This window comes from Sceloporus undulatus, chromosome 3 (assembly GCF_019175285.1).
Source record: "Sceloporus undulatus isolate JIND9_A2432 ecotype Alabama chromosome 3, SceUnd_v1.1, whole genome shotgun sequence".
NCBI classification, from domain to species: Eukaryota; Metazoa; Chordata; class Lepidosauria; order Squamata; family Phrynosomatidae; genus Sceloporus; species Sceloporus undulatus.
The window spans coordinates 178,273,549-178,299,668 of NC_056524.1; the positions used below are offsets into that span (position 1 = coordinate 178,273,549).

Genomic DNA, 26,120 nt, shown 5'->3' on the forward strand with positions numbered 1-26,120 from the left:
TACTTGCTATTGCTCACCAAGACACCATGTCAAGGCAATGGTCAAAGGTGCAATATTTTTCACTTTGGGAGACATTTTTGTCAAGAAAAGAAAAATATTTGCATAGCACAATGTTTTTACATAAAAACTGCAACCCCCCCTCCCCAATGAAGGCCACACATGACTCCCATCATGTAGTTGCACTAGCACAAGTGGTGTTTCTACTTGTGCACTTGTTCCTCATATTGATTTATGTCTGGTCACATGAAGATCTTTTTATGATTTAGATGATGCACACCCTGAAGCTGCCCCCAAGCTAGTGTCATGCCACCCACCCACCCAGACGGTGGGTAGTGTTGTGGTGCTCTAGTGGTGTGGCATTCATATGCTGCACACTGCAGGAGCACCAAAAAGCCATGGCGGAGATGGAAAAGCAACCCATCCTCTGGTGCAAAAAGGAGCGGCATTTTGATGCTTCTTTCTGTGCTGGAAAAAAACCAGAGTGGGGCCATGTTGTGCGGTTCCCACAGCGCCCACCTGGGTTTTTAGGAGCTGTCTGTTTTGTCCAAAACATGGGTTTCCAGTGCAAAGATAAGTAGGTGTAGTCCCCAATTATGCTTCCATTTCTTCAGGAGAAGTTCATCCTCATCTAGGGAAGGTAACCTACCCAATCCTGGACCTAAAACTGAACAATCTACAGAGCCTCTGTGGTCTTTTGTTATTCAAATTGAACTGAAATGATTAAGTTATTTTGAAAAATCAGAGTCCCCTTGAGACCTTTCCCATATACCTAACCTAGGATGCCCTGCCTGTGTGCAGTCCTCTAGTCCCATCTTTCTGTAGTACTGAGGAGTGTCTTTCTGAATCACCACCCCTGAATCCTGAGACATTGTCTGAATGTACCTAGCAAGCCTCAAGTGCTAGCAAACTTTTACCAGCCCCTGTGTCCCAAAGCCCTGAGAGCAAGTCTAAGGAATTCCACAGTACTATTCTGGTGACTCAGGATGATAGCCAATGACTCTGCTTTAAACTGATTTTCTGCTCTGTTCTGATATTGTAACTAGCTTACTGAAATATTCATGTGCCGCTTCACATTACCTGCCAATTTCCCCCTTCTCCATCTCTGCTATCAGTACGGGGAGGGGGGGAGGATCCAGGTACTCTATGATAATCTGATCACATGCAAAATATTATTCAACCTATCATTCTACTAAAATGATTTTTAAATGATTTTTAAAAATTAATCAGATCCATCTTGTGGGTCAAGGAGATTTAACAATTCTTACATTATGTAGTAAGAAAAAAGTAATGAATGGAGTAGCAACATTACTTACATCTTCACAGAAAACATATCCTATAATTACCTCTTTGAGGATGAGAGCACTGATCATTTCACAAGAGGCCCTTCTGCTCTGTATCTGAGAACCTAGATGTTATCTTCATTTCAGTATATAGGGCAAGTCTATCTCATAGATCGAACATGACCAAACAACACTGCTAGTCTTCTGTTTTCTCCATCATTCAGTAGATGGAATTAGTGTATCTTGGATACACCATCTAGTTTGAGGAAATATTTGTTTCTGAAATATATCTAGATAGCACTTTCCTTTATTAATTTATTCATTTTATTACCTTTAATGTTTGTGGATTCACGTGTCTGAATCTCCATGGGCTCTTGTGTGTTAATAAAAAGTTCAAGAACTCAGAAACATGTCAACAAACTGATTTTTATAAAGTTTTCCTTGTGAAATAAGCTGGAACTTCCAGATCAGCATTTGAAACTGTACATAGGGACACAGTAGAAAAGTAGTACAAAAGTCCAGTTATATAGAGTAATTCACATAATGAGACTGAGTCTTCTGGAAAAATGGATGATCTAGATCCATTTCAATATGGATTCAGAACTGGATATTGGACTTTTTTTTGTGGACCACCTTTGGTCCCTTTCTGAGAAAAAGGTGGCATAAAAATGAAATGCCCCAAATGGACTTTTAAGTCATTCTTGCTAAAACAAATATCAGATAATTTAGGTGTGTGTGTGTGTGTGTGTGTGTATGGTGTGTTTGACACATTTCACTGACAACCTCAACTGTTTGGTTTTTTCCAGGTTTTGATCTCTGGCATGATTAATATACAATTAATTAATCATGTTTTAGAAGTTTCCAGTTCTACTAAGAAATGAAAAGATTATTTGTCTTTTGAAGAAGAATAAGGAGGAGTAGGAAATTCAGCTTTAAATGGTGTGATAAAAAACTCCTGCACATATTTATCAGCAATTTGGCAGTGCTATGGGCTGCTACTTTCCATGATAATCAGTGGGAAGCACGAAACCTTTGATATATAATCCTTAATAAGTTCAGGTGCTCAGGTGAAGTGAATGAACACTGAAATGATCCAAGGAAAATGATCCAAGCCCATTTTCTAGAACACTGACTCAGGATCTCAACCTGATCTTGACAGGTCTTTCTGCTACCTTCATTTTCATTCACTTCCAAATGCAGGTTTTATTCATTCAGTACTAATAGGTAATTTTTTAAAAAAACAACACATAATGTGGAGTTTAAAGGTAGGTTAGGTGTAGGATTTCAGAGAACCACAGAATTGTTTTGCAGTCCATTTTGCCCCGCCCTGAACTAGGAGTCGGGATGGAAAGTTTATTTTAAAAAAATTCCAAACTTGTTAAAAACATTTTGTTTTAATGTTGAGAAATCGTGATGAGAAGAATCCTGGATTAATGAGAATTTTGTAGTTCAGCACTTATTTTGCACAAAATTCTCACAAGTTGGTTTTGTGTAGAAAACAGCACTGTCTGTACAGGAAACAGCATTTTCTGCAGATAAAATAATATTTTCACCCAGAAATATTTGTACATACAAAAAAGCTCTTCCCTGTGCAGAAAATGCTGTAACTGGGATCTTAGGGGCTTTACAACAGCCTCTTTCTCAGCCAGATCAGTGGCAACCACATGCTGCACCCCTGATCTGGCCTTTCCAGGGTATGATAGCTTCAGTGCCATGGCTCTATGGCATCCCCTCAGCACTGCGTCGTGCGAACACAGTGCCGGAGGAGCACCATGACACTGCGCATCATGTGGTGCATCACACGGTGTCATGGCATCCTGGGGGAGGAGCCAGGGCATGTGTTGTGGAGATGTTACACCCCTGGTGTGTAAAGGCTCTTATTCTGCACAAAATTCAAATGTAGTTGACTTGCATGGAAAACAGCATTAGGACTCTGTGAGACCAGGATTCAAATCCCCATTCAGCCATGGAAATCCACTGGGTGACCCTGGACAAATCACACTCTCTCAGCCTCAGAGGAAGGCAAAGGCAAAACCCATCGGAACAATTCTTAACAAGAAGACTTTGTGATATGATTGCCTTAAAGTTGACCTAAGTAACAAACCACTTGAAGGCACACAACAACAATAATGTAGGAAATAATATTTCTGCACAGAAATACTATTTGTAATGAAGAAAATGTTGTCTCCAGTGCAATGAATGAATGAATGAATGTGCTGTTTTCTGGTGTGTGTGTGTGTGTGTGTGTGTGTGTGTGTGTGCCCCCCCCCCCCCGAATAAATCCCAAATTAGGAATGGTCTTTGAAAACTGCATGGTTTTCTAAAATATTCTCACAGCAGGAAGAAAACTGCTAAAATTACTTGTTGCTTCCTTTGAGAAGAAACTTAGTGAAGAATTACATCCCTGACTGGCGGGCATTGAAGGCTGACTTGCCCCATTCAGAACATTTAGACTAGTTATGAACCAAGAATAAGTTCTCTGTAAATTATGGGTCAGTTCAAAGTTAGTTGGGTTTGGACCCAGCCATTCCCTCACTGTTTTCATTCCTTCCCTTCTATTTCTGAACATACCAGCTTAATGTACCTGGCTTTGTCTGCTCTACTTCAGCTATATTTCCACCACCACTGTTTCTTCTGTGTGCTCCTTCTGCGTCTGCCCCACTCCTTCCTTGGCACCTTCCCTCAACATCACCCTTTCTCTACAGCTCCATGTCAGAGAACAGACTTACAGAGTGAACCATTGTTTCACCACTGGTAACTTCTTACATTTTTTTTTTACTGAGGCCAGATCCCATATACATTCCATACTGTCATATTTGGACAGTATCAAAAGTATTATCACTGTGCTGGGTGTGTTATGATATTGTGTTCTCAGATAAATTGTCCTATCCTAGTTTTCTTTTTAATTATCATCATTTACATTTACTAAGGTGCCCTTATCCACTTGGATATAATTATGTGTTGCGCAGTTAGACCATTTTATTATCTGTGATCATTTGCTTTGTAAGTGTTATGCTACATCCATACAAGATTGAAGCTATACGGGAGAACAGCACTAAGTAAGTCAAAATCTTTTCTTCAAATCATCTTAATACCATTTTGGGGAAGTATGATTTGGCTTGCAAACACCATATCATTTTGAGAACTGGCATGTCAAGCTGTTCTTATAAGAATGGTAGATGTGGCAAATATTATCCTAAAAGACAATGCTGTGGAAGTGAGGCAAACTTAGTATGAATAATCCTAAAATTCACAAGTGAACTCCATTGAATCTTGTGCAATTTCATCAATTTTCTAAGACTATATAGTTCTATACAATTTGTCTTAGAAAGAAGAATGGGTGGGAATTTCATTTTGTTTGTATTGTAGATAAGAACTTTCAAAATCCTTAGATTACTGATTTCTACATATATCTGATGTGGCAAAATTAATGTGGAAAAAAGAAAAACTAATAGATTCAAACCTGTATTCCAACATAAAAGGTTGGCACCTGAGATGCTCCACATCTTTAATAACTACATGGCAGGCATGTACAGCCAGAGATCGAAAAAGTGACTTTTTATTGTTTTTGCTACTGTTGTAATTCAAGAAAGTATACCATGTTGTGTACAACATTGTGTACAATATGATCCTCTCCATAATGGGAGTAGATGTAGCTATAGAATTTGGCCAGTGTGTGATGCTGAATACTTTGTTTGGTTCATTTTTCATAAAAGTATTCCAAAACCCACAAACCGCTCACCACAAACTCCAATGACTAAATTGCTCTCCATACCCAATTTTTGTTTTGTTTTTAAAAAGTAATCTCCCAAGGGATGTATCTACAGCAGGGATTGCATACCTTTGAGGTCCTGGGCCCCCCCAACCTACATTCTGTCCCTCAAGCCCCTGCAGTTGTCCACCCTGAGCTATTTTTAATGGCCTCTAAATTAAGTTCTCCCATTTAGTTGGACATTTTAAAAAGATTATTCAAGAAGTGTGGGGCTAATTAATTATGTGTTTTTTCATTCATTTTCATTCATTCATATGAATATATTTTCACCTGCCTTCTTGGTGAGATGGCTGAAGGGGTACTGTGTCATTAGGGAGCTGTGAACTCTTCTGTATACTCTGCTGATTTGTAATTTTTATCACGATGACGGACAAAAATTAATCAATTAATTAATTTCCAGATTTCCTGGTAGAGAAAACAACTTGTATGTATTTTAGCATGTATGAGTGACAGAATTACATCTGCTCCTGAGTCAGTCTCTCAAAGCACTTTTATATTTCAATAAGGACAAGAGCTCAGTTACTGCAAACTTTTCACTCACTTTATTGTTTCAGTTTATTTAACCTTAGATGCCAGAATTGGCCTCTATAGATGTCGTTCTGTGTCTTGGTTTTATTTGTTATTTTTGTTGTTTTTATAATTGGTGTGTGACTGTAATAAAAGTTTCCTACCTACCATTTATGTCTAAACTCTAGCAAATATATGGAGAAGGACAGGACTGCATGCCACACTATCAAATTTAAACTGTATTAAGAACTTGCTTCCTAATTTTTCTTGGTTTAGTTGTCTTTCAATAGACAACAAAGGTTGCTCCACTACAGAAACCAAATTTGAACAAGTTTTCCCTTTTACTAGGATATTTTTATTTATTTATTAAAGTTAAACAAGACAGACAAGGTAGACAAAAAGACAAACATTAGTTACATATAATCCCTTCCAGTCCATTGTTATTACTTATACACACTCCGATCACTCATTCATAATAAAATGACTTCCTACACTCACCGTTTGTGTATCTACACTAGTTTTGACTTTCTGAATTTAAACATTTTACCATACTACAAGTAAAATTGGTATTAATTAGTATTAAAATTGTTAAATTTCATTAAATATCAGATATACTTTATTCCAGAGTACTATAAATTTTCTTATTAGTATTGTTATTTTCTCTCTGTTATATAAATTTCCCCCCTTTTGATATCATCTTTCTCAAATTGATCTCTCTTGTTTCATTTAGAGAGACCTTTCTCTTTGTCTCACCACACTTTCAGGCTCATTTACAGGGTGTGCAGTCCAGCAGTAAGGTCCAGCTTGGGGGTGGCATGAGGGCATGGCATTTGGATGATGCATGGCTCGATGCCACAACCAAGCCGGCCCACTTGACCGCGTATCAGGTGACGTTACAGCAGCCCTTTGGCATAGTGTTCACATGCCACACACAAAAGGGGTTGCAGGAAAAGTGCCACCATGGTGGCAAGGGCACCCTTTTTCTGGGCCAAAAAGAAGTGGCATTTTGCAGCTTCTTTTTGGCCCAGAAAAATGCCAGATCGGGGCCATAGCATGTGGCCCCAATCCAGTGCTCAAAGGGCAACAGCAAGCCACTCTTTCAGGGTGGACTGTTTCTCCCCTCAGTGGGATCAAGAGAGAGGGCTTACTTGATGATTGATCCCTGGTTTTGGAACTCCCTCCCTAGAGAGGCCAGGATGACCCCATGATAGGATTCTATCTGCATCATTCTTAAAACGTCATGATTCCATTCACACCATCCTTGAAATGGTGAGTTAAAACAATACCCTCTGTGATCACCTCCTTGAATCAATAGGAAAAATTTGTGTATTCTTGATGGAAATTCTTTATCAGAATTTATAAATATTACAGATGAAAAATGTCAGAAAAATGCCAAGTTCATCTTTACAACCATCTTTGGATTTATAGACGGGGATACTTCTTCATAATTCTATTATACCTTCAGAAAAGGTCTAATATGGCTATCTTAGAGTATCAGTCACTAAATTATTGCTGTTCTTTTTTTCTTGAAACAACACTCATTATTAAACACTTTAAAGGAGAGCTATGTGGTGTTTATTTCTTCCCACACATGATTTTAGAGATTACAGTTGTAATGCTGAACTCACAAGCTTGTTTATGAAACCATACTCATAAAGATGAAACTACACACCCATATTTTCAAAGATCCATAAGCTGCAGTGGCAATGTGTATTTAAAACAACCCATCATAATCAGTTTGATATGGTGCAGAGCCAACTTTAAATTTTCAATAGTCTGTTAACCGCCTTTATTGTTTCATAATTATAGATAAATGTGTTTTTTAATTCAGATTAGCAATATATGAAAATAAATTTGATAGGTAGTTTTAAACCATTTTATTGATGTACATTATTAATTGATTGATTCATAATTGTTAATGACCCCAAAGCTGAAATAATTATAGGTATGTATGAAATCATCATAATTATTTCAGCTTTGGAATAATTACTAATGATCAAGTAAATTATGGGTAAGTATGATGTGGTCCTGCCTAAATATCATAAAGGAACCAGATCTTGCCTGATTTCATAAGCTAAACAGGGTCAGCTCTGGCTTGTTTTTGGGTGGGAGAACACCAATGAATATCAGGTTCTGAGAGAAAGGAACTTGCAAAACCATAGCTTGAGTATTCCTTCCCTTAGAAAATGCTGTGAAGTTCATAGGGTTGTCATAAGATAAATGGCAATTTGAAGACTCTCTCTCACATACACATACACATGATGTGGCCAGTGGCGTTCCCCAACCAGGTGACACCCAGTGCAGTGCCACCAGTGGTGAGACTTATGGAGTGGGACTTCCGATGGACTTCCGGCATGCAGGATATACAGGAGCGTGCGCAGGCTGCATGGGAGTGTGTGTCAGTAGGCTGGAAAGGCACCAGTGCAGCCGCAGGGAGCAGCCCCGCAGCCCCAGAAAGGCCCAAGGAGCAGCCCCACAGTCCCAGCTAGGCCCAGGGAGCAGCCCTGCCACTACAGGCAGGCTTGGGAAGCACCTGCGCAGCCCAGAGTGGCAGCCCAGTGGCCCAGAGGAGTGCCCACATAGGCCCTGAGCAGCAGGGGGGGACTGACCGGGTGTCACCCCCTTTTCTGGGGTGTCATCCAGTGTGCCCCCCATGACACTACTGGAAGTGGCAGAATTTAGTAGCTAGATAAGGTTTAGCACAACTAGAAATAATATTTCTGATGAGCTAGATTTCCATCCATCTTTGTGGAGGATGTTGATGTAAAGTTTCCCATATCTGTTATGGCTAGAATGTATTCCTCCCCCCCAGATTGTCGTTTCCCCAGGAAAGTCTGTAGTATCCTATATGTAATATGGAGTATTTGTGGCATGTGGTGCAAAAATAGGACCATGTAAGCAGACACCCTAAAAGTTATGGTTCAAATGTTCAAAACAATGGTGGGGAGAGTAAGCCCAGTTTGCTTGGTTTGCATATTTTTCTCTACAGATAACATCCTTGGCCTTGGCTGTTGGAAGCAGATCTGAGTGCAATTAGTCCAATTCATGCATTTTCTTTAAGAACCAGCATAGCGTAGTGGGTTTGAGTATAGGACGAGGATTCTGGAGATCAGTATTCAATTCTCCACTCAGCAATGGAAAAACAATGGGAGTGTGGGTGGGCCACACACTCTCAGACCCAGAAAACCCTCTGATATGTTCACTTTAGGATTACCTTCAGTTGGAATGACTTGAAGGCACACAACAACAACAATGCATTTCCTTCACTGGGTTACTTAGTTCAGGAATTCCTCATGGGGATCTGTTGAAAGACTGCCTTGTTTACTGAGTCAAGAGTGGCACAAAATATCAAAGTGAGACATCAACATAGCTCATGAGATGATACAATGACTTTTTCTAGTATCCACTGAAAACTATTTTCTTGCTGGCTGTACAGTGGTACCTCGGGATACGAATTACCCAGCTTACGAATTTTTCGGGATACGAATAAATCCCATAGGGATTTATTGTTTCGGGTTACGAACGTTTTTTCGGGTTACGAAAAAACGCCGGCGCTGTTTTAAATGGAGCCGCGGCAGAGCCGCGGCTTTTTTTCCCATTAGCGCCTATGGCAATTCGGGTTACGAAGGTTTTCGGGTTACGAAATTAGCCGCGGAACGAATTAATTTCGTAACCCGAGGGAGCACTGTATTACATAACTTTTCTTCAACATGCATTATTGTATTCCAATCCTATATATATTTCCATCAAAGTAAATACCACTAGAACATAGTTTAACTTGGGTAACGTAGTTATGATCTTGGCACACTTACTTCAAAAGAATCCTAGTGGGAAATTAGGATATTGTGTTTATGTAAGTGACCTTAATGCTTTAACCAGTCTTATTAGTCATTGCCTGATCCGTCAGTGTCTAATCAATGTAGGGATGTAATTTTTCACTAATTTTCTTCTCCAAAGAAGCAATAATAATAATAAAAGAAGCAATGAGTAATAGTAACAATTTTCTTCACAACACAAGAAACTCTTCAAAACCAGGGAGTTTTTGACGATTCTTCACTGTTCTGCATTTATTTTGTGTGAAATTCAGTTGTGGTTGTTTCTCACAGAAAGCATTTTCTGCACAGCATGCTTCTTCATGCACAGAAAGTGCTGTTTTCTATGCAAATCAACTACAATCATCCCTCCAAATTTACAGCTTTGACTTTTGCAGATTTGATTTTACATGGATTTGATTAATATGTTCTCTCTAGGTCCTTCAATATGGCTATGCTGGAGGCTGAGCACAGAATCATGTTGGAGGACCTAGAGATTCCTAGAGAAAATACTTCTCTAGGTATGATGTCAGGGTCGCTTGTAAGGGTTCCCTCTGCCATGTTTGAAGCATTGTAATGTTATTGTTAGATGAGCTCAGCCTGGTGTTACTATTAGCTGTGTGCTTATTGTTGTTATTATTAGAGGCCCCTAGAAGAAGCCTAACTGTAAGAAAGGAAGGTTACAGATACAAGCAACTACCAGAAGTCTTCAAGGTCCCACAGCCTGTGAATGGAATATGGAGGGGATATAATAATGAAACCAATGCTATTTATTTATTTATTTATTTGATTTCTATCCCACCTTTCTCCTGAAAGGGACCCAAGGCAGCCCACAAATAAAAATTCTAATAACAAAATTAAAAATAAAATAAATAAAAATACCATTAAAACCACACTAAAACCATGATAGCCACCCTATATAACAAACACTCAAGCCACCCCATAATTATACATTGAAAGCCTGCCTGAATAAAACCATTTTTGCTTGCCAACGGAAGACAAGCAAGGAGATGCCAGCATTGCTTCTTGTGGAAGGGCATTCCAGAGGGTAGGCGCAGCCACTGAGAAGCCTCCCTCTCGTGTCTTCACCTGGCGAGCTTGTGATAATGGTGGGCCCAAGAGAAAGCCTTTTCCTGACGATCTTAGGGCTCTAGCAGGTTCATTTGGGGAGATACAGTCTCTCAAATAGTTTTGATTTAAGCTGTGTAGGTTTTTATAGGTCATGATCAGCTCTTTGCATTGTGCCCGGAAACAAACCAGTAGCCAGTTAAGCTGTTTCAGCAATGGAGTTATATGCTCCCTATAACTGGCCCTAGTCAGCATTCTCACTGTGGCACTTTGCACCTGCTGAAATTTCCAAACAGTTTCCAAAGGCAGCCCCATGTAGAGTGCATCACAGTAGTCCAAGAGGAATGCAATCAAGGCATGTGTTACTGTAGCCAGATCTGAGGTCTCAAGGGACAGGCACAGTTGGCACACTCGTTTTAGCTGTGCAAATACACTCCTGGCTACTGCTGAGCTGAGCATCTAAGCTCAGAGTAGAGTCCAGGAGCACATCCAAGCTGCAAGCCTGAGATTGAGTGTAACCGCATCTAGCACAGGTAGTGTTCCTATCTGCCTTATGACTGACCTGGAACACCTCTGTCTTGTCTGGATTAAGCTTCAATTTGTTTTCCCTCATCCAGTCCATTACTGATTGCAGACACTGGTTCAGTACAGAAATAACTTCCTTGGAATCAGATAGGAAGGAGAGATAGAGTTGGGTGTCATCTGCATACTGGTGACACCACATCCCAAAACTCTGGATGACCTCTCCCAGTGGTTTCATATAGATGTCAAATAACATAGGGGCCAGGGCCAAGGGCCAGGGGGTCAAACAGGAGTTCCCCAACACCACCTTCTGAGTTTGCCCCTCCAAGAAAGACAACAACCACTGCATAACAGTGCTCTTGAGTCCCACCCCAGAGAGATGGACTAGAAGGATAACATGGTCAATGGTACTGAAAGCTGCCAAGAGATCCAGGAGAACCAAGAGGGACACACTCCCCCTGTCCATTTCCCTGCGGACATCATCCACCAAGGCAATCAAAGCCATCTCTGTGCCATAGCCAGGTCTGAAGCCAGATTGAAATGGATTTGGATAATCTGTTTCATCCAGAAACCCCTGAAATTGGGAGGCAACCACTCGCTCCAGAACCTTGCCCAGGAATGGAATATTAGAGACTGGCTGATAGTTATCCAAAATGTGGGATCCTGTGAGGTCTTTTTCAGTAATGGCCTCAGCACAGTGTCCTTTAGACAGGTATTCAGTTCTGGCAGGGAAATGTACTTCTGTTCTGATCTGCTACAATAATTTTTTTTTCTGGTTTATCCATGGAGCTGTTAGAGATCAGTGCAGTGCAGCGACACACAAGATCTGACTAAGGAGCAAAGACACTAATGTCTTAGAGAACAAATTAACAGGTTATGCAGACCATCTCTAAGGGCGATGTAGCCACCAGCATGCAGCTTTAAGGTGCTCCTTTGGCGCTGCATCATGTGGATACAGCGCCTGGGGAGTGCCGTGATGCCACACACCACGTGGAGCAGCACGCAGCATCTCGCCGCCATGGGGGCAGAGTCAGGTTGTGTGTCGTATGGATGCCACGCCTTGACTCCACTCCCAGGCTGGCCTTAATGGCCGATCTGCACAGACCCTAAGTCTTTATTATATTAATTCCATTCTTAGGAAAGTTACTGAGGGAGCTATTCTAATCTATCTACATCTCTAGTATGGTCTAGGTAGGAGAAGAGGATGAGAAGGAGCAGAGGTTTCCCTGAAAGTATCAGTTTACATCACAGAGGGGTTAAGTTAGGTAGACAGAGAGGGAAGTCACTGCAGGTTACTCAAAATATCTAACTCTGTCACTACTGCCCACTCTGAGGCTTTAACTCTTTCAGTGCAAAGCATTGTTGCATTTCCAACAGAAGCCTGGTTTTGAGTTTAGTAGAGACATTACACATTTGTAGGTCATCCAGTGCAATTCTATGGTCAATGTTCAGCAGTTGTTCACCTTAGAATTGTTCTGGAGAACCTAGAGATGTGGTGGTGAACATGTGGCATACATGTTCTCTCTGGCATGCAAAACCATCCCTAGGGGCACAGCAAGTAGGGGTGGGGGGCAGTGCACATGTGCTTAGCATATGCTTCTCCCACAGAAAATCGAGCCATGACAAGGAGGGGTGGTGCACAGCCCTTCTGTCTGGAAGTCCCATTCCTTCCGGCCAGAAGGCCTGTTCCTTTCGGCCAGAAGACCTGCACCTTGCTATGCCATGGGGTTCTGGAAACTGTAGTTTAGCGAGTGTAATGAGGCCATCCAAGGGGTTTTCTTGGCAAGATTTCTTCAGAGGTTTGCCATTCCCTTCCTCTGAGGGCAAGAGAGTACAATTTGCCCATGGTCTCTCAGTGGATTTTTTGGCCAAGCTGGGATTTGAGCCCTGGTCTCCAGAGTTGCATGCTCAAACCGCTGTCACTTTTTGTTCTTAGTATTGTGCTATGCCTTCTGTGCTTTTGTGTGTGTTGTTTTTGTGTGCCTCCAAGTCTTTTCTAACTTATGGCAATGTTAAGGTGAATGCATCATGGGGTTTTCTTAGCCAGATTTCTTTGGAGGGGATTTTTGCTATTGTCTTCCTCTGAGGCTGAGGGAGTGTGACTTGCCCAAGATCTCCCAGTGAGTTTCATGGCCAAGCTGGGATTCAAGCCCTGGTCTCCAGAGTTACACACTCAAACTGCTGGCTCTCTTTGTTCTTGTTCTTGTGCTATACTTTCTGTCCTTTATTATGCTTCTTGTTGTTGTTGTTGTTGTTGTTGTTGTTGTGTGCCACCAAGATGTTTCTAACTTATGGGCCCAGAGTGCCCTCCATCCCTTCCGAGAGCCAGTTCATGATGACCCTAAGGTGAAAAACTATCATGAGGCAAGCTTCATCAGAGAGGGATTTCCACTGCCATCTTCTGAGGGTGAGAGGGTGTGACTTGTGTGTGTGTGGTGCCTTCAAGTCATTTCTGACTTACAGCAACCCTAAGGTCAAACTATCATGGAGTTTTCTTGGCATGTTTCATCAGAGGGGGTTTGCTATTGCTAACCTGAAGCTGAGGTTTATTCCTTTGAAAGTCCCACCCCAGAAGGCGGAATTCCTGCCCCCCCCCCCCAAAAGTTCTGCCTCCAGCCTCCCCCTTGGCACTGGGTGACACCTGGTGCTGGAATGCCACTGAGTTAGGGCACTTGGTCTCTAAAAGGTTCACCATCAGTGACCTAAAGATTCCTAGAGAGGTGCTCTCTCAGGAAAAAATAGTGCTTTTTAATTTGTAGTTTTTCCACTTTCACATGGGTCATGTGCCTCTAATGCCAGCGAATGAGGATGGTCCATTGTATGTATTAATTTTGAGCAGAATAAATCCCAAATTGCAACATTTTTCTGCACAGGAAACATTTTTATTTTCAGTCCAGATTCTTCTCAACAGGATTTCTCAGCATTTGGGGAAAAAATTCAAGCATTTTCCAAATATTTCCAAATATTCTTTCCATCTCTGTTCCCCACTACCCTATTCTAGGACCTTTTTCTCATTTCAAAATCTAACTCAGCACTTATTCATTGAAACTACTTTTGTTCTTTTATACAGGGCTAAGATGTGGCTTTTCATCACAGTGGCATGTTTAATTCAGCAGGCTACAGATTCAAATGAAATCACAAGCAAGAGACATTTGAATCCTCAAGAATTTATGACTATTGTAAGTTGCTTTTTCAGATTCATTTAGGAAGAATGGTATGATGTGGGAAACCTTATCTTTTTCTTTGCCTTTCTGTAACAGTAGAAAGGCTCGCTCTCTTTCTGTAACAGTAGTTTCATGCCTTGCTTGCTTATCCCACACAGGATACTACTTTGAAAGAATTAATCTTGCCAGATTAGCAGAAAAGCCATTTACATTAAAAAAAAAATGTGACTGAATGAAAATATTGAAGTAGCTGATCCTGTTTTTCAGGAAACTTGAGATATTTTTGTCTTTGTTGGAGAGGCTCTATTTCTTAGTAGTGGGGTTTGCCATGCAGATTAGGAGGATTGAATAACGGCACATTTAAATTAGTTTTTGGCTGATGTGACCTGGTGAAAATGAGCACCACTGAACATGCTATGTCAATGGTGTACACTACAGAAATACCAGAATGTTCATTATTATCCTGTAAACCAATTTGATTTAATATCCATGCAATCCTTCCAATTCACAATTTTCTCCACTTAGTCCATTTTGCTCATCCCAGATCACCAAGCAGCTGTTAATGGGTCGGTGCTGAGAAACTGTGAGAACACCACACTAGGATATACAGAAGTTCAGCTTAGCACACAAATCTAAAAAATTCAAAAGACAAGATTTTGAAAGTCTGGCCTTTGCAGGCAGTTAGTGGCACAAACTCCACTTTCAAAGCCCTGCAAGGAGAAGTTTATATTCCCCCATCCCCACATCTTGAAATAGGGCTGAGGTGGGGGCTCAAAGAAGGTACAATGTGCAATGCAGTTCAATTCACTGCAGTTAGAAGGCTTTGATTCCTTTTACGGCTGACATGCATACTTTTGGTATGGGGAAATGGGAACAAATAAAGAATTTAAGAATCACTTTGTCAGAAGATCACTATTAAGAATCTGGTTAAAATACAAAAGCAAACTATGTTCTAAAATCCCATTATGGGTGTCGATTCATGAAGCATTCCATAAAACAGAGAATCTACATAAAGGAATTTTCTACTGAGTAGATATGAAGGCGTCTATCAGTTTAGGTAGAAAAAAAATGCAGGTAAGGAAATTAGGTATGGGAAAAGAGAGGAACAGAGGAAGAAAATGGTCTGTTCCATAGTGTTACAGTACACATTGTACATGTAGAAGGATGGTAGTAAGTCTGCCCTGTGATGAGGGGTATCATGACAATGCATCCAAGATGATTTTCTTAGAAAATCTGTATTGTCCAATTGCTAAAGTGCAAATCCAATCAGAGCGGGATATTTTTAAATCTCCTTTCTGTTTCTCAGAATGGAGAAAGTGTGGCACATTATCTCCTTGTAACTCATCATTCCTACCTTGGGAAGTATGCTAGCAGTTAACTGGCATAACTAATATTGAACAATAACATTGCCAGACTGACTCACAGAATCATCTATTATACAATTAAGTGGTTTGGTGTCTCTAAGGGGTCATCCACATTGGCCAAATAAAGCAGCTTCAAACCGAGACCCCAGATGCCTAAAAATCAGTTTTTTATTAATCAGCCAGCCTTGCCTCAGGGGAATCATTTCTCAGAGCCTGAAACCTCGAGCAAAAAGTAACTTATGGTTTTATAGGTTCTTAGGCAAAGAAAACTTTTGTACACCAGGGATTGATTACAGGAAAGGCTAAACATATAGGATTCTTACATTCATTGGTTACAAAAATGCATACATTTGAGACCCATTTGAGACCCACGTGTGCACATTCCATCTTCTCTTATCAGTTTTGCTTTAACTACTCATGCTGGGATGTTCCAGGATGGCATTCCATATTATTATTAATTATGTCCTAATGCAGGCTCTTTAAGCACAACAGTGGGAAGAAAAGCCTTCGAGCTGTCATCCTGAACCTTTTAGCTCATCTATCTTAAAACCCCCTCTCAGCACCCTCTCAGCCTAGGCCTCATCTCTAAATCTCTTTTCCATTAGCCTGTTAACTATATATTGATTACAAATTTAATATTTTGAAATTAGTTACCACATTTGTTTGAGTGTACATGTGCATGCACAGCCAGCTGCATCATCGAGCTGTCACACACTCCATGACGTGACAGTATGACATATATGGCAAGTTGCCAATAATGCAATGGATGTAACATACACAAATCAGACAGTCCAACAGGGGCTATCTGGTGAAGCGGGGAGAAAGGGGTCATGTAATTGGCAGTCACAGGTGGTGTGTTTTTGTGTTGGTGCACATCCATGCTGGGGAAACAGGAAAAAAATAACCCAGCAGCATGGCTTGATGCCGCATAGTGCAGACTGCCTGAGGGTGTTCAGCCCACCTTGGCAACAGGCTGCATGAACAGCGGGATATTGAGCCATTTTCAGAACACCTGAGATTGAGCCACTTTTTCTTGCCTATCTGCTCTGGCCCTTAAAGAAACTACTGTTCTGCAACAAATTATGTATTGGACTTTTAGTGTCCTTTGCATTTTTGGAATGTGTTCAGTTGTTGCTCTTGGCATAATAATCACCTATGTTTCTCTTGCTTTGATGCCAGGGGATGCAAGGGTCAAAAAGTTCAGTGATCAGTTGTTCCTTTCTTCTCTAGACTTTCCACAATCTTCTTCAGATGCGGAGGGAATTTTGATCAGAAATATCACACATGGGAGCTTGTTTTGCAAATCTGAGTTTCAGATCAAATGTTATAGTGCTGAAATCTCTGGGCATCTCTTCAGTAGCCTACTATTCATTACTGTATGTACAGTAGCACTCAAAATTAAGGTTTTGACTGATTTTGGAAAACTTTCAAATTTGTGGAAGGATTTTTTGTTTGTTTTTTAAAAAAGCCATTTCATCCATCATATTATGAGGATTTAGGTTTAGGAACATTACTTATTCTTAGCATTCTTGGCAATATTCTGAGACAGATTACTTATCAGTGTGCAAAGGGACCTTGTAGCATCTTTGAGAGTAACTGTGAGAAAGAAATTGTAGCATAAGCTTTATGAAAACTTTTGCTATAACTTCTTTCACACAGTTAATCTCAAAGGTGCTACAACAAGATCCCTTAGCAATAGTCAGTTATGCCAAGATATTTCCTATTTGTTTGCAGAATGAAATCATCCACTATTGGGGATATCCCAGTGAGGAACATGAAATCCTGACTGATGATGGCTATTATCTGCAGGCAAACAGAATTCATCATGGAATATACAGTACTGGGAAGTCAGGTATTTTTGTAATGTATTATATGCATTGCTAAAATTTTGTGTAACTCTTTGAAGGTAATACTATCTCATGACATTTATTCTAAGGAACAGAATCTGAACAAAGTACAGACTTTAAAACAGAGAAAGGGTCCTGTTTTTCTCACAAATGGTTATATAGAAGCAATGTGGGGATAATGTGTGTGAGTGTGGAAGTGGGTGGAAATGTTGGTGAAATGGGAGCTATTCAATTGTGTGAAATCTAAAATCCTGGATTATTTTGGATTTTATATTAAGTGTGTGAGTACAGGGATGTAAAGAATATTCACCATTGTTCTCATCCTCTGAAAGTAAAAGTATTTTGAGGTATACCAAGATATTATAAGGGTTCTTGAATATTGTTCACTTTTTTGTATTTTGAAATATTTTTGTGAAATCTAGTTTTTTCTGCAAAAATATAAGTTTAGTGAATGGTGAGATCAGATAAACATTAAAAAAATCTGGTCTTAGCTGTGCATATTTTTCTAATATTTTGAAATTATTTTCTTTACATGACAAAAGAGGACTGTTAGCCCTGAAAATAATTTTGCAACAAGTAGTCCTTTTTCTGTAAAGATGGAAGTCTGCCTTTATCACCTAGACCTCACTACTGATCACTACAATAGGAAATGTTGAGGCACTGAATGAGTGAGAGAGAGAGAGAGAGAGAGAGATTCTTCCTAGGCAAAAATGACCATATGTAATCCAATCTCTTCTTTCTATCTTTCTTTAATAGAGCCTAGGCCAGTTGTGTTACTTGTACCTGGTTTGGTGACTGAAGGTAGGTGCTGGATTGGAAATCTTCCCAACAATAGCTTGGGATTTTTTCTAGCAGATGCAGGCTATGATGTATGGATAATAAATAACAGAGGAACCACATGGTCTCGAAAGCACCAGAACCTGACAGTTGACCAAGAAGAATTCTGGAATTTCAGGTACGTTCAGGGGACAGTTTGTATTCTAGCTTGGGTGAATTGATCCTTTAACAATAGAGCAGAGCAGAAGAGCATTAGTTACGGACAACCCACTTATGGTCAGAGAACATGTTTTGTACATTGACAGAATACTGACTGTGCCTATGCTCCCTTGGGTTCCCCGTTTTTCTGTGGCTTTTTGTACCACTAGCAAGTGATTGTCTCCATCAAACTGGGCTCCAACCTCTTCAAGTCTCAGGTAGTTATGGTAGATAAATTGAATGGTTCTTATATAAAGAGTAGGAACACCTAACAAAAAGAAACCATGACATTTCAAAAGTTTACTGACAAAAGTATCAATAGGAAAAAGATCTCCATAAACACACAAACCAGTAGGGAAACCAGTTGGGGAAACTGTGTTGCTACATGTTCCCAGATACTTTCTTATCCCTGGTCTATTCCTCTCAGTTTATATTCCAGTACAGGCCCAGCTCTATGATGAGACCTGGTGAGGGACTAGTCACCTCAAGCAGAAGAAGACAGATGGTAGTAAATGCAAAGCTGCTCCTAGTTGCTGCTGTTCCAACAACCTCCAGAGGGCATGTTCTACTTTGTAGATGAGTTGCTATGTTTGCTGCTTCATGATGACAAGGGCCGTCCCTCCCACCCACACACTCTGTTGTGTTGGTGCACAGGACAGTACATCCACCCAACTACGCTCGGCACCATGAGAAAGGATGATGCAGGCAGCACTTCAGCATTCTTCTGAGCATGGAAGAAGGAGAAGAGATATGGACAATGGGATCTCTATCACACTATTGTAGGATGAGGCAATGACAATGCAGAGCATGGCTGTTACCTTAATGCATGTAGTCAAGGCAGAGTGAGAGGATTGATTGGGAGAATTACCTCTCCTTCATTGTTTTAAGGACCCTTGGGAACAAGAGACCAGTCAGAAATTGACCAGGTGTTCTGACCTACTTTCATCCAGGGCTTTTCCTTCTGAGTTTCAATCTTCTGCTTATTTTCTCATTGGATCTGATTCTCTCTCCCCCCCCCCTCCCCAGAACCAATTAGCAGAATAGTTTATTATTTCCCTCTGCTAAATAATTTTATTTTAAGGGTTACACTATTTTGCCTTCTGTTGAATTTTGAAATGTTTTTTTTTAAATCCATGGCTGGGTTTTAAATATCTTTGGTGAACTTTTCAAGTCTGATTTTTATTTATTTTAAATGGATAATTATTTTTTTGGATTGTAACAAAAAAAATGCATATGCTGCCCTACATTTAGAACTTGGAACCTAATGAGGTTAGTTTAAGCAAGGAAAACATATTGGGGGAGGGATGGATAAAATATAGCTTCTATTTATTTCTGTAACAAAGAAAGTGGAATCTTGTCTAAATGACAGAGTAATGTGTCCTTTATAGTGCAATGTCTCGTGTTAATTCTATGTAGCTGAAATGAGTGAGACATGTTACTTCCACTTTATACGCTATTTAAGGGGCAAAACAGACCGGCAGTAAGCACCAGCTTGGGGGCAGTGTCTGAGTGCAGCATTTAACTGCCGTATGCTCATGGGAAGCCGCATGGCTGACTGCACATGCAGCAGCTTCATGGTGTTTTGGTTGCATGGTGTTTACAAGCACTGTGCTGCACCACTGAAACACCAAAACTCCACGGAGGCAGCTGCAAGGGCACCCCTTTTCCATTCCAAAAAGGAGTAGCACTTTGCCGCTCCTTTTAGGGCCAGAAAAATGCCACATTGGGGTTGCAGTGTGTGGCTGCCATGGCCCCAACCTGCTACTCAAAGGGGTGGCATGGCACTACCCCATTAGGATTATCTTTTTTGTCCCTACAGTGTCAATTGAGTGTTGTGTTTGTATCTGTTACAGTTTTCATGAAATGGCAATGTATGATATTCCAGCAGCCATAGACTTTATCCTGCAGAAGACTGAGCAAGATAAATTGTACTATATTGGTCATTCCCAGGGTGGTGCAGTTGGTAAGTTGATAGGAACAGAATGGAACATATCATTGGTTCTTGAGCTGTCAGACTGATTAAGTCTACTGCCAAAACATGAAAACAAAGCTTAAAACTTCTCAAAATTGAGTTTTGTATATTTCAGTTGTACATTTATTCAGAATCAAGACTTCATTATTCAGAGTGACAATATTCAATATCAGTAGGTTGTCCCCCTTTAACTAAAACTCCAATGCCTTCAGAAGCATATGAACTTATTTGATAAGGCAAAGGCCTGTCTGATCAAACATTATTTTCTAAGTGTGCCCAGCCAAAATGTGCTGAGAAGTTCTCAAAGACAGGATGGCCATTCCTTCTTTGTCCCCAGCATCAAGTACTCAAAAGATGGATATATACCAAACAATCCAACTGTTGTCTCAGGATGGTAGGATCCTACTGTCCAAGACATGTGGAAAGTGCCAGAATGGAGAAGGTTGTCATCAAAGCATGGTATATAAAACATGGGCAATGATGTGTTTCCCATTGATTCATACATCTCTTCTTTCCTTTTCACCCTCACCTGACAAAATATATACTGTTCACTCATCTCTCAAACACAATATTTTTTTTTATAAAGAGAATATTGTTTTACAGACACTAGCATAAAGCCTGGAAATGCTTACCAAATACCTTTAAAGGTTCTTTATAAGCACTTCAGAAGCAACTAAAATAACTTTACTGGTTACGTTACTTGTTAAATAAAAAAAAAAGAGTAATGTTATTTCTACATGTCACATTTTGAAATATATCTTCAATATATCCTTATTACCAAAGAAGGTACCTGTGTTACTTCAACACATTTCCTCTCTGAGACATGTACCTAGCCCACATCCAGGTATACATAAGAAAAAAAAAACATTTGGAAAAGAGATTTAAAGATACAGATTGTTGGAGAAACAGGGAAAGATTTTTCACTTGTATTGGTTTATGACATCCCAGAGGTTATACAGAAAGAGCCACTGTAGATACCTAGAGGCCCATGGAAAAAGTAGACCTGTGCCCAGTCCTAAACTTTGCACAACTGAAATGTTTACAATTCTCTTTTCTCTATAGGTCTTATTGCCTCCTCAATCATGCCACAGCTTGCTAAAAAGATCAAGCTCTTCATGTGCTTTGCTCCTCCCTATACATTGGGGAACACTAAGGGACCCATGAAAATGCTTCTATCGCTTCCTGATGAATTAAAAAAAGTAGGTATTTCTCAAGTGTTTCTATGATGTAGCTGCACATTAGCATGTGATGTCAGCTCTCATTATTGGCATGTACCTCCCCCCAGATTAACCCTTTGTGGTTCAGGAGAAGTCCTCAAATGACTGGAGGGCCCAGTCATTACAGTAGTTATGGTGCTACATAGTACATAATGGTCATACTGGATTCCACCAAGGTTTTTTTGTGACAAAATTATTACACACACACACACCCTCAATCTCTCTCTCTCTCATACACACACACACATACACAGAGGAAGGGAAAGCACTTGCCTTTCCTCTCTTAAAATATTAACATTCTCAACATGATTAACCATTTTCCCACTCCGTTTGCAAGGATGAGAAAATAGGTGGATATCTTTTTACATTCCCGCTGTTTAGACATCCATGCTCAGTTCAAAAGTGATACCAGATACCACACACGAGTCCATTCAAGCAGATGACATTTAAAGATGGACCAAGAAGGCTAAATAAAAGCAAGTGTATATTTAGGAGCTCAGAAGAAAAGACTGTAAATATTCTAAGAACCATGTAGAAACTATTGTGAGAAGAGGGGTAGGGTTGCATTGTGCCACTAGAACTTAATCAAGAATTTCCTGTGCAAATAAGGAACCATGATTTGGACATGTTTCTAAAGAGACTCATGATAATTTGCATATTTTTCTTTCACAGAGTATATGGGGCAACAAGGAATTCAGTTTTTTTAGTAACAAGCTGAAAGCAAGCAATGCCAATTTGTGCAGCTATCCCGTAATTGACAAGTTTTGTCTCCAGCTAATTTTCCTTTGTGCGGGTTTTAATGCAAATAATCTAAATGTGGTAAGTGGGTTCTTTCTTTTGATAAATGAAATGATATTGATTCAAATAACCATCAAGAAAAGCAAAACAATTGCAGTCATTCTAGGCAATCAATTCCAGAAAGAGAAACACCCCCCCCCCAACACACTCTTGAGTTATATTCTAGTTATAGCATTCAAGACATTTCCAATTTATGGTGATCCCAAGGTAACCCGATCGTGGGGTTTTCTAATGCTGAGTGTGTGACTTGCCCTAGGTCACCCTGTGGATTTCCAAGGCTGAGGAGGGAATCAAACCCTGATTTACAGAGTCACTGTATAATCTAGTGCTCAAACCACGATGCCACGCTGGCACCTTAAGTTATATACTGAATACTGAAGATTCCATATTTCCAGTTTCAAAATTGGTGAGCTGCTCCATATTTTTTAAAAGGTTTACACAGCCATTTCCTAGTTGTGTAATTTTAGTCCAAAACTCTTAATTGATTCATATTTTCCAAAATGAGGTTTAGGTTTGCAAGTACATGACTTAATTCCACTTCTTTTCTATATTTAATAACAAAATCAATTTTATCCCAACAATTGTGTGCTCAGATGTGATCCATATTGCCATTGCCACAGATTCCAAAGATATATCAAACTTTAATGAAAAGCAATTACTTCCTTATATTTCTCACAAAAGTAGTTTATATCTTCGCAATGTATCCATACCCTGACCATAGCAGCAACATTTTTGAGATAGTAGTGCTAATATTTCCCAGATATTTCTTTATACATGTGTCACCAGAACATGTTCTTTATAAAAATGCTCACTAAATTAAACTTTTTGGAAGGATAGAATTTTATATCCTAAGCAGGTTTTATATGTAAAACCCAAGATTCTTCAAACTGTGGCATATTTGTTGACCAAGTTATGATATTTCACTGACAAAACTCTTAGACTATAGTCTGCAAACTGGAATATCATCTCTCATTCTGTCAGTTGCCATTCAATACTGATTCATTTATTTCGTTAGATTTTGACTCAGCTCCCCAAAATGAGGCTTAAGGCAGTACTTTCAGTAAAATCAATTGTCAATAAAATTAATAAAATCCTGCATCAGAAAAAAAATTTGTCATATTATTCCAACGTTACTCTCAATTGCTTTACTACTGTATGTAATATGATACTGACATCTAAACTGAACATGCAGAAGTCTGATACTGAATTTACTTGCAGAGAGGAAGTGGGGGAGAGGGATTGTGACCTACTGGATTGTGGCCACCAATCCATGCATCTGTTAATATATTCCTTTCTTTCATCTTTAAGAAATGTTAACAAAGTACATTCTGCTGTTTTTCCAGAGTCGTGCAGATATGTATATTGGAACCTATCCTGATTTTACTTCTGTTAAAACAATAAGACACTGGAGTCAGGTAGAGTATCATTGCTTTCTCTGTAATTCCAGAGCACTGTTGGTGGTTCACAGAAATTTGAGTGTCTGGTATGTGCATGTGAATATTCAAATTTTTAATTTCATTTTTTAAAAAAGTAGTTACTTTCAAAATTGGTGTTCTAAGTTTAAAAATTATTTTCGGAATGCTTTACTATCACAATGAGAGCTGCATCAAGTAATATATAAAAGGCTGCTTATATCTGATATTTTTATTTTTTGAATTACTAATGAAGGTTAAGTGCTATTAACCAAAATAGCTAAATAGGCCCAAGAACTGGGTACTATGCATATGTTACTGGTTTTTAAATATTTTCTAAATACTACAATAGATTTCAATAGCAAGAGCTTTCACAAAAAATGGGGGTATGTTGGTAATTGGAATTCTAAGATATTAAATTTATATTTATTAAGGGTTTCTTATAATTAAAACTGTGGAAAATCCATCAGATTGTCAAAGTGTATATAATTTCCCTTCTTTTCTCTAGATCACAAAATCCAAAGAATTTAAATATTTTGACTATGGACGTAAGAACAAAGTTGTGTACAATATGGTAAGGAAAGCAGAAGTGATAATTGCCACATGCCAGATATCCTGAAATATTAAATGATTTGAGTTATTGTTAAAGGGTAATTATTAATAATGATCTGTACAAAGTGTATACACATTTCTCTATATCTTGGGATGATCTGAAACACAGAAGTAACATCAAATGAAGCAATCAAAATGTGTTGAAATGATTGTAATTTTTAAGGATATTAATTCCCCTATAAATTTGCTTCTTGCCCATTTTGCTATATACAAATACTACTCATTTTCCCCCTGAAAAATCTTCAGATTTCTTTTATTTGACTATTCTTTTGGCTTAGCTACATACATGCCATTTCTCCAGCTCTTCTGTGTACAACTTTCATAGCTATCATTATCAAAATAAGTAACTGATGAACCTCAGTTTGTCAACATCATCTTTAATTTAAGGATGGTGAAGCATTCATTTATTTCACATTTGATATGATCCTACCAAATTTGCACTTCCCAAATTAATATACACACTTGTCCTTTGGTATTCACACTTCTTTTTCAAATGTGTCAAAATCATCTCTCTCCTGTTTCATATCTTTCTTTTTGTTTTTTTAACAAACAGACCAAGCCTCCATTTTATGAAATAGAAAGGATGAATGTGCCAACAGCTGTATGGAGTGGTGGGAATGACATTATTGCACGTGCAAAGGACATTGAACAGTTGCTGCGTCGAATTTCTAATTTAGTTTTCCACAAAAATATTCCTAGCTGGCATCATGCTGATTTTATCTGGGGTCTTGATGCTCCCAAACACCTTTATATTGATGTGCTTTATCTGATGGAAAAATATAAATAAAAAACTAACATGGGTTGTAAACTGTGTGTATTTCATATTGATGAGGAACCTTTATTTTCATATTCTGAAAGAAAACATCTTTTAATACAGCTCCTGAATCAGGCATTAACTGAAAATATCCTTTTAGTTCTTACTGCTTAATACTTCTTTTTCTCTGGTTACTTCCACCTGTGCAGCTGCACCAGATTACTGATTTGTAAGGCTTAACAAAGATACCTCTTTTATTGGAAGGGCCTCATCATTGCAGTGATTATGGATTTGTTGTGTCCTGTTTGTCTCTGTGTATATAATTCTCCTGTATGTGAAGGCATGGATGGGGGGGGGGGGGGGGAGGACCAAATTTTTTGGGGGGTACAGCCTTGGAGATTTGCATCTACGTAGGGCTTGCCAGCCTGAGAGGAAATGTTTGTTTTGTCATTACGATTGCCTGCCCACAAGGCAGATACAATGACTGAAAGGTGCAGTATGTCTGGCAGTATGTATTTATGGAAGAAGATGAGTTGAGAGAACAAGTGGAGGATGTACTATTTGGAATCAAGTTCTGTGAGTAAAAATGAGAGAGGACCAGTCTGCTGCAATTATGCTAGTTTAAGAAAATGGAACATGCCAGTTTGAGAACATTCATTATGACATTTCACTGAGGTGCTGCTTTGGTGATCTAAGTTCCCTCACTTTCTCTGCCGTGTGGCCTCCATAACCTTACCTTCCTGCCCTGTGTCTACTCAGCATGCCTTTCCATTTATTTATTTGTTTGTTTATTTGATATTCTGCTTTTCCCCCAAATTGTATGCAAGGGGATTCACAAATATTATTTTTATTTTTACTGCAATTGCACAACTATTACAATGCAATGAATTGTTTTAAAAGAAAGAAAGAAAAGAAAAGAAAAGCAATTCTCTCCCACATCCATTTTGTTCCAACACTCACTTATTATCTTCTTTTCCAGTCTCCTTTTTTTTCTCCCCAGGCACCCACGGGGAGGCAGGGAATGGAGGGGGGGTCCTTCCTCCT

At 39.4% G+C, this 26,120-nt stretch overlaps 1 protein-coding gene across 1 annotated transcript; it reads left to right on the forward strand.

The window, feature by feature from the left end:
* The first annotated feature begins 14,038 nt into the window (after positions 1-14,038).
* On the forward strand, positions 14,039-25,109 carry LOC121926759 (lipase member M-like). Its single transcript, XM_042460013.1, has 9 exons — positions 14,039-14,140; positions 17,224-17,341; positions 18,093-18,291; positions 20,165-20,274; positions 21,346-21,482; positions 22,173-22,319; positions 23,642-23,713; positions 24,219-24,284; positions 24,876-25,109. The coding sequence occupies exons 1-9, from the start codon at positions 14,039-14,041 to the stop codon at positions 25,107-25,109; spliced, it is 1,185 nt and encodes a 394-aa protein (XP_042315947.1).
* Positions 25,110-26,120: the final 1,011 nt, after the last annotated feature.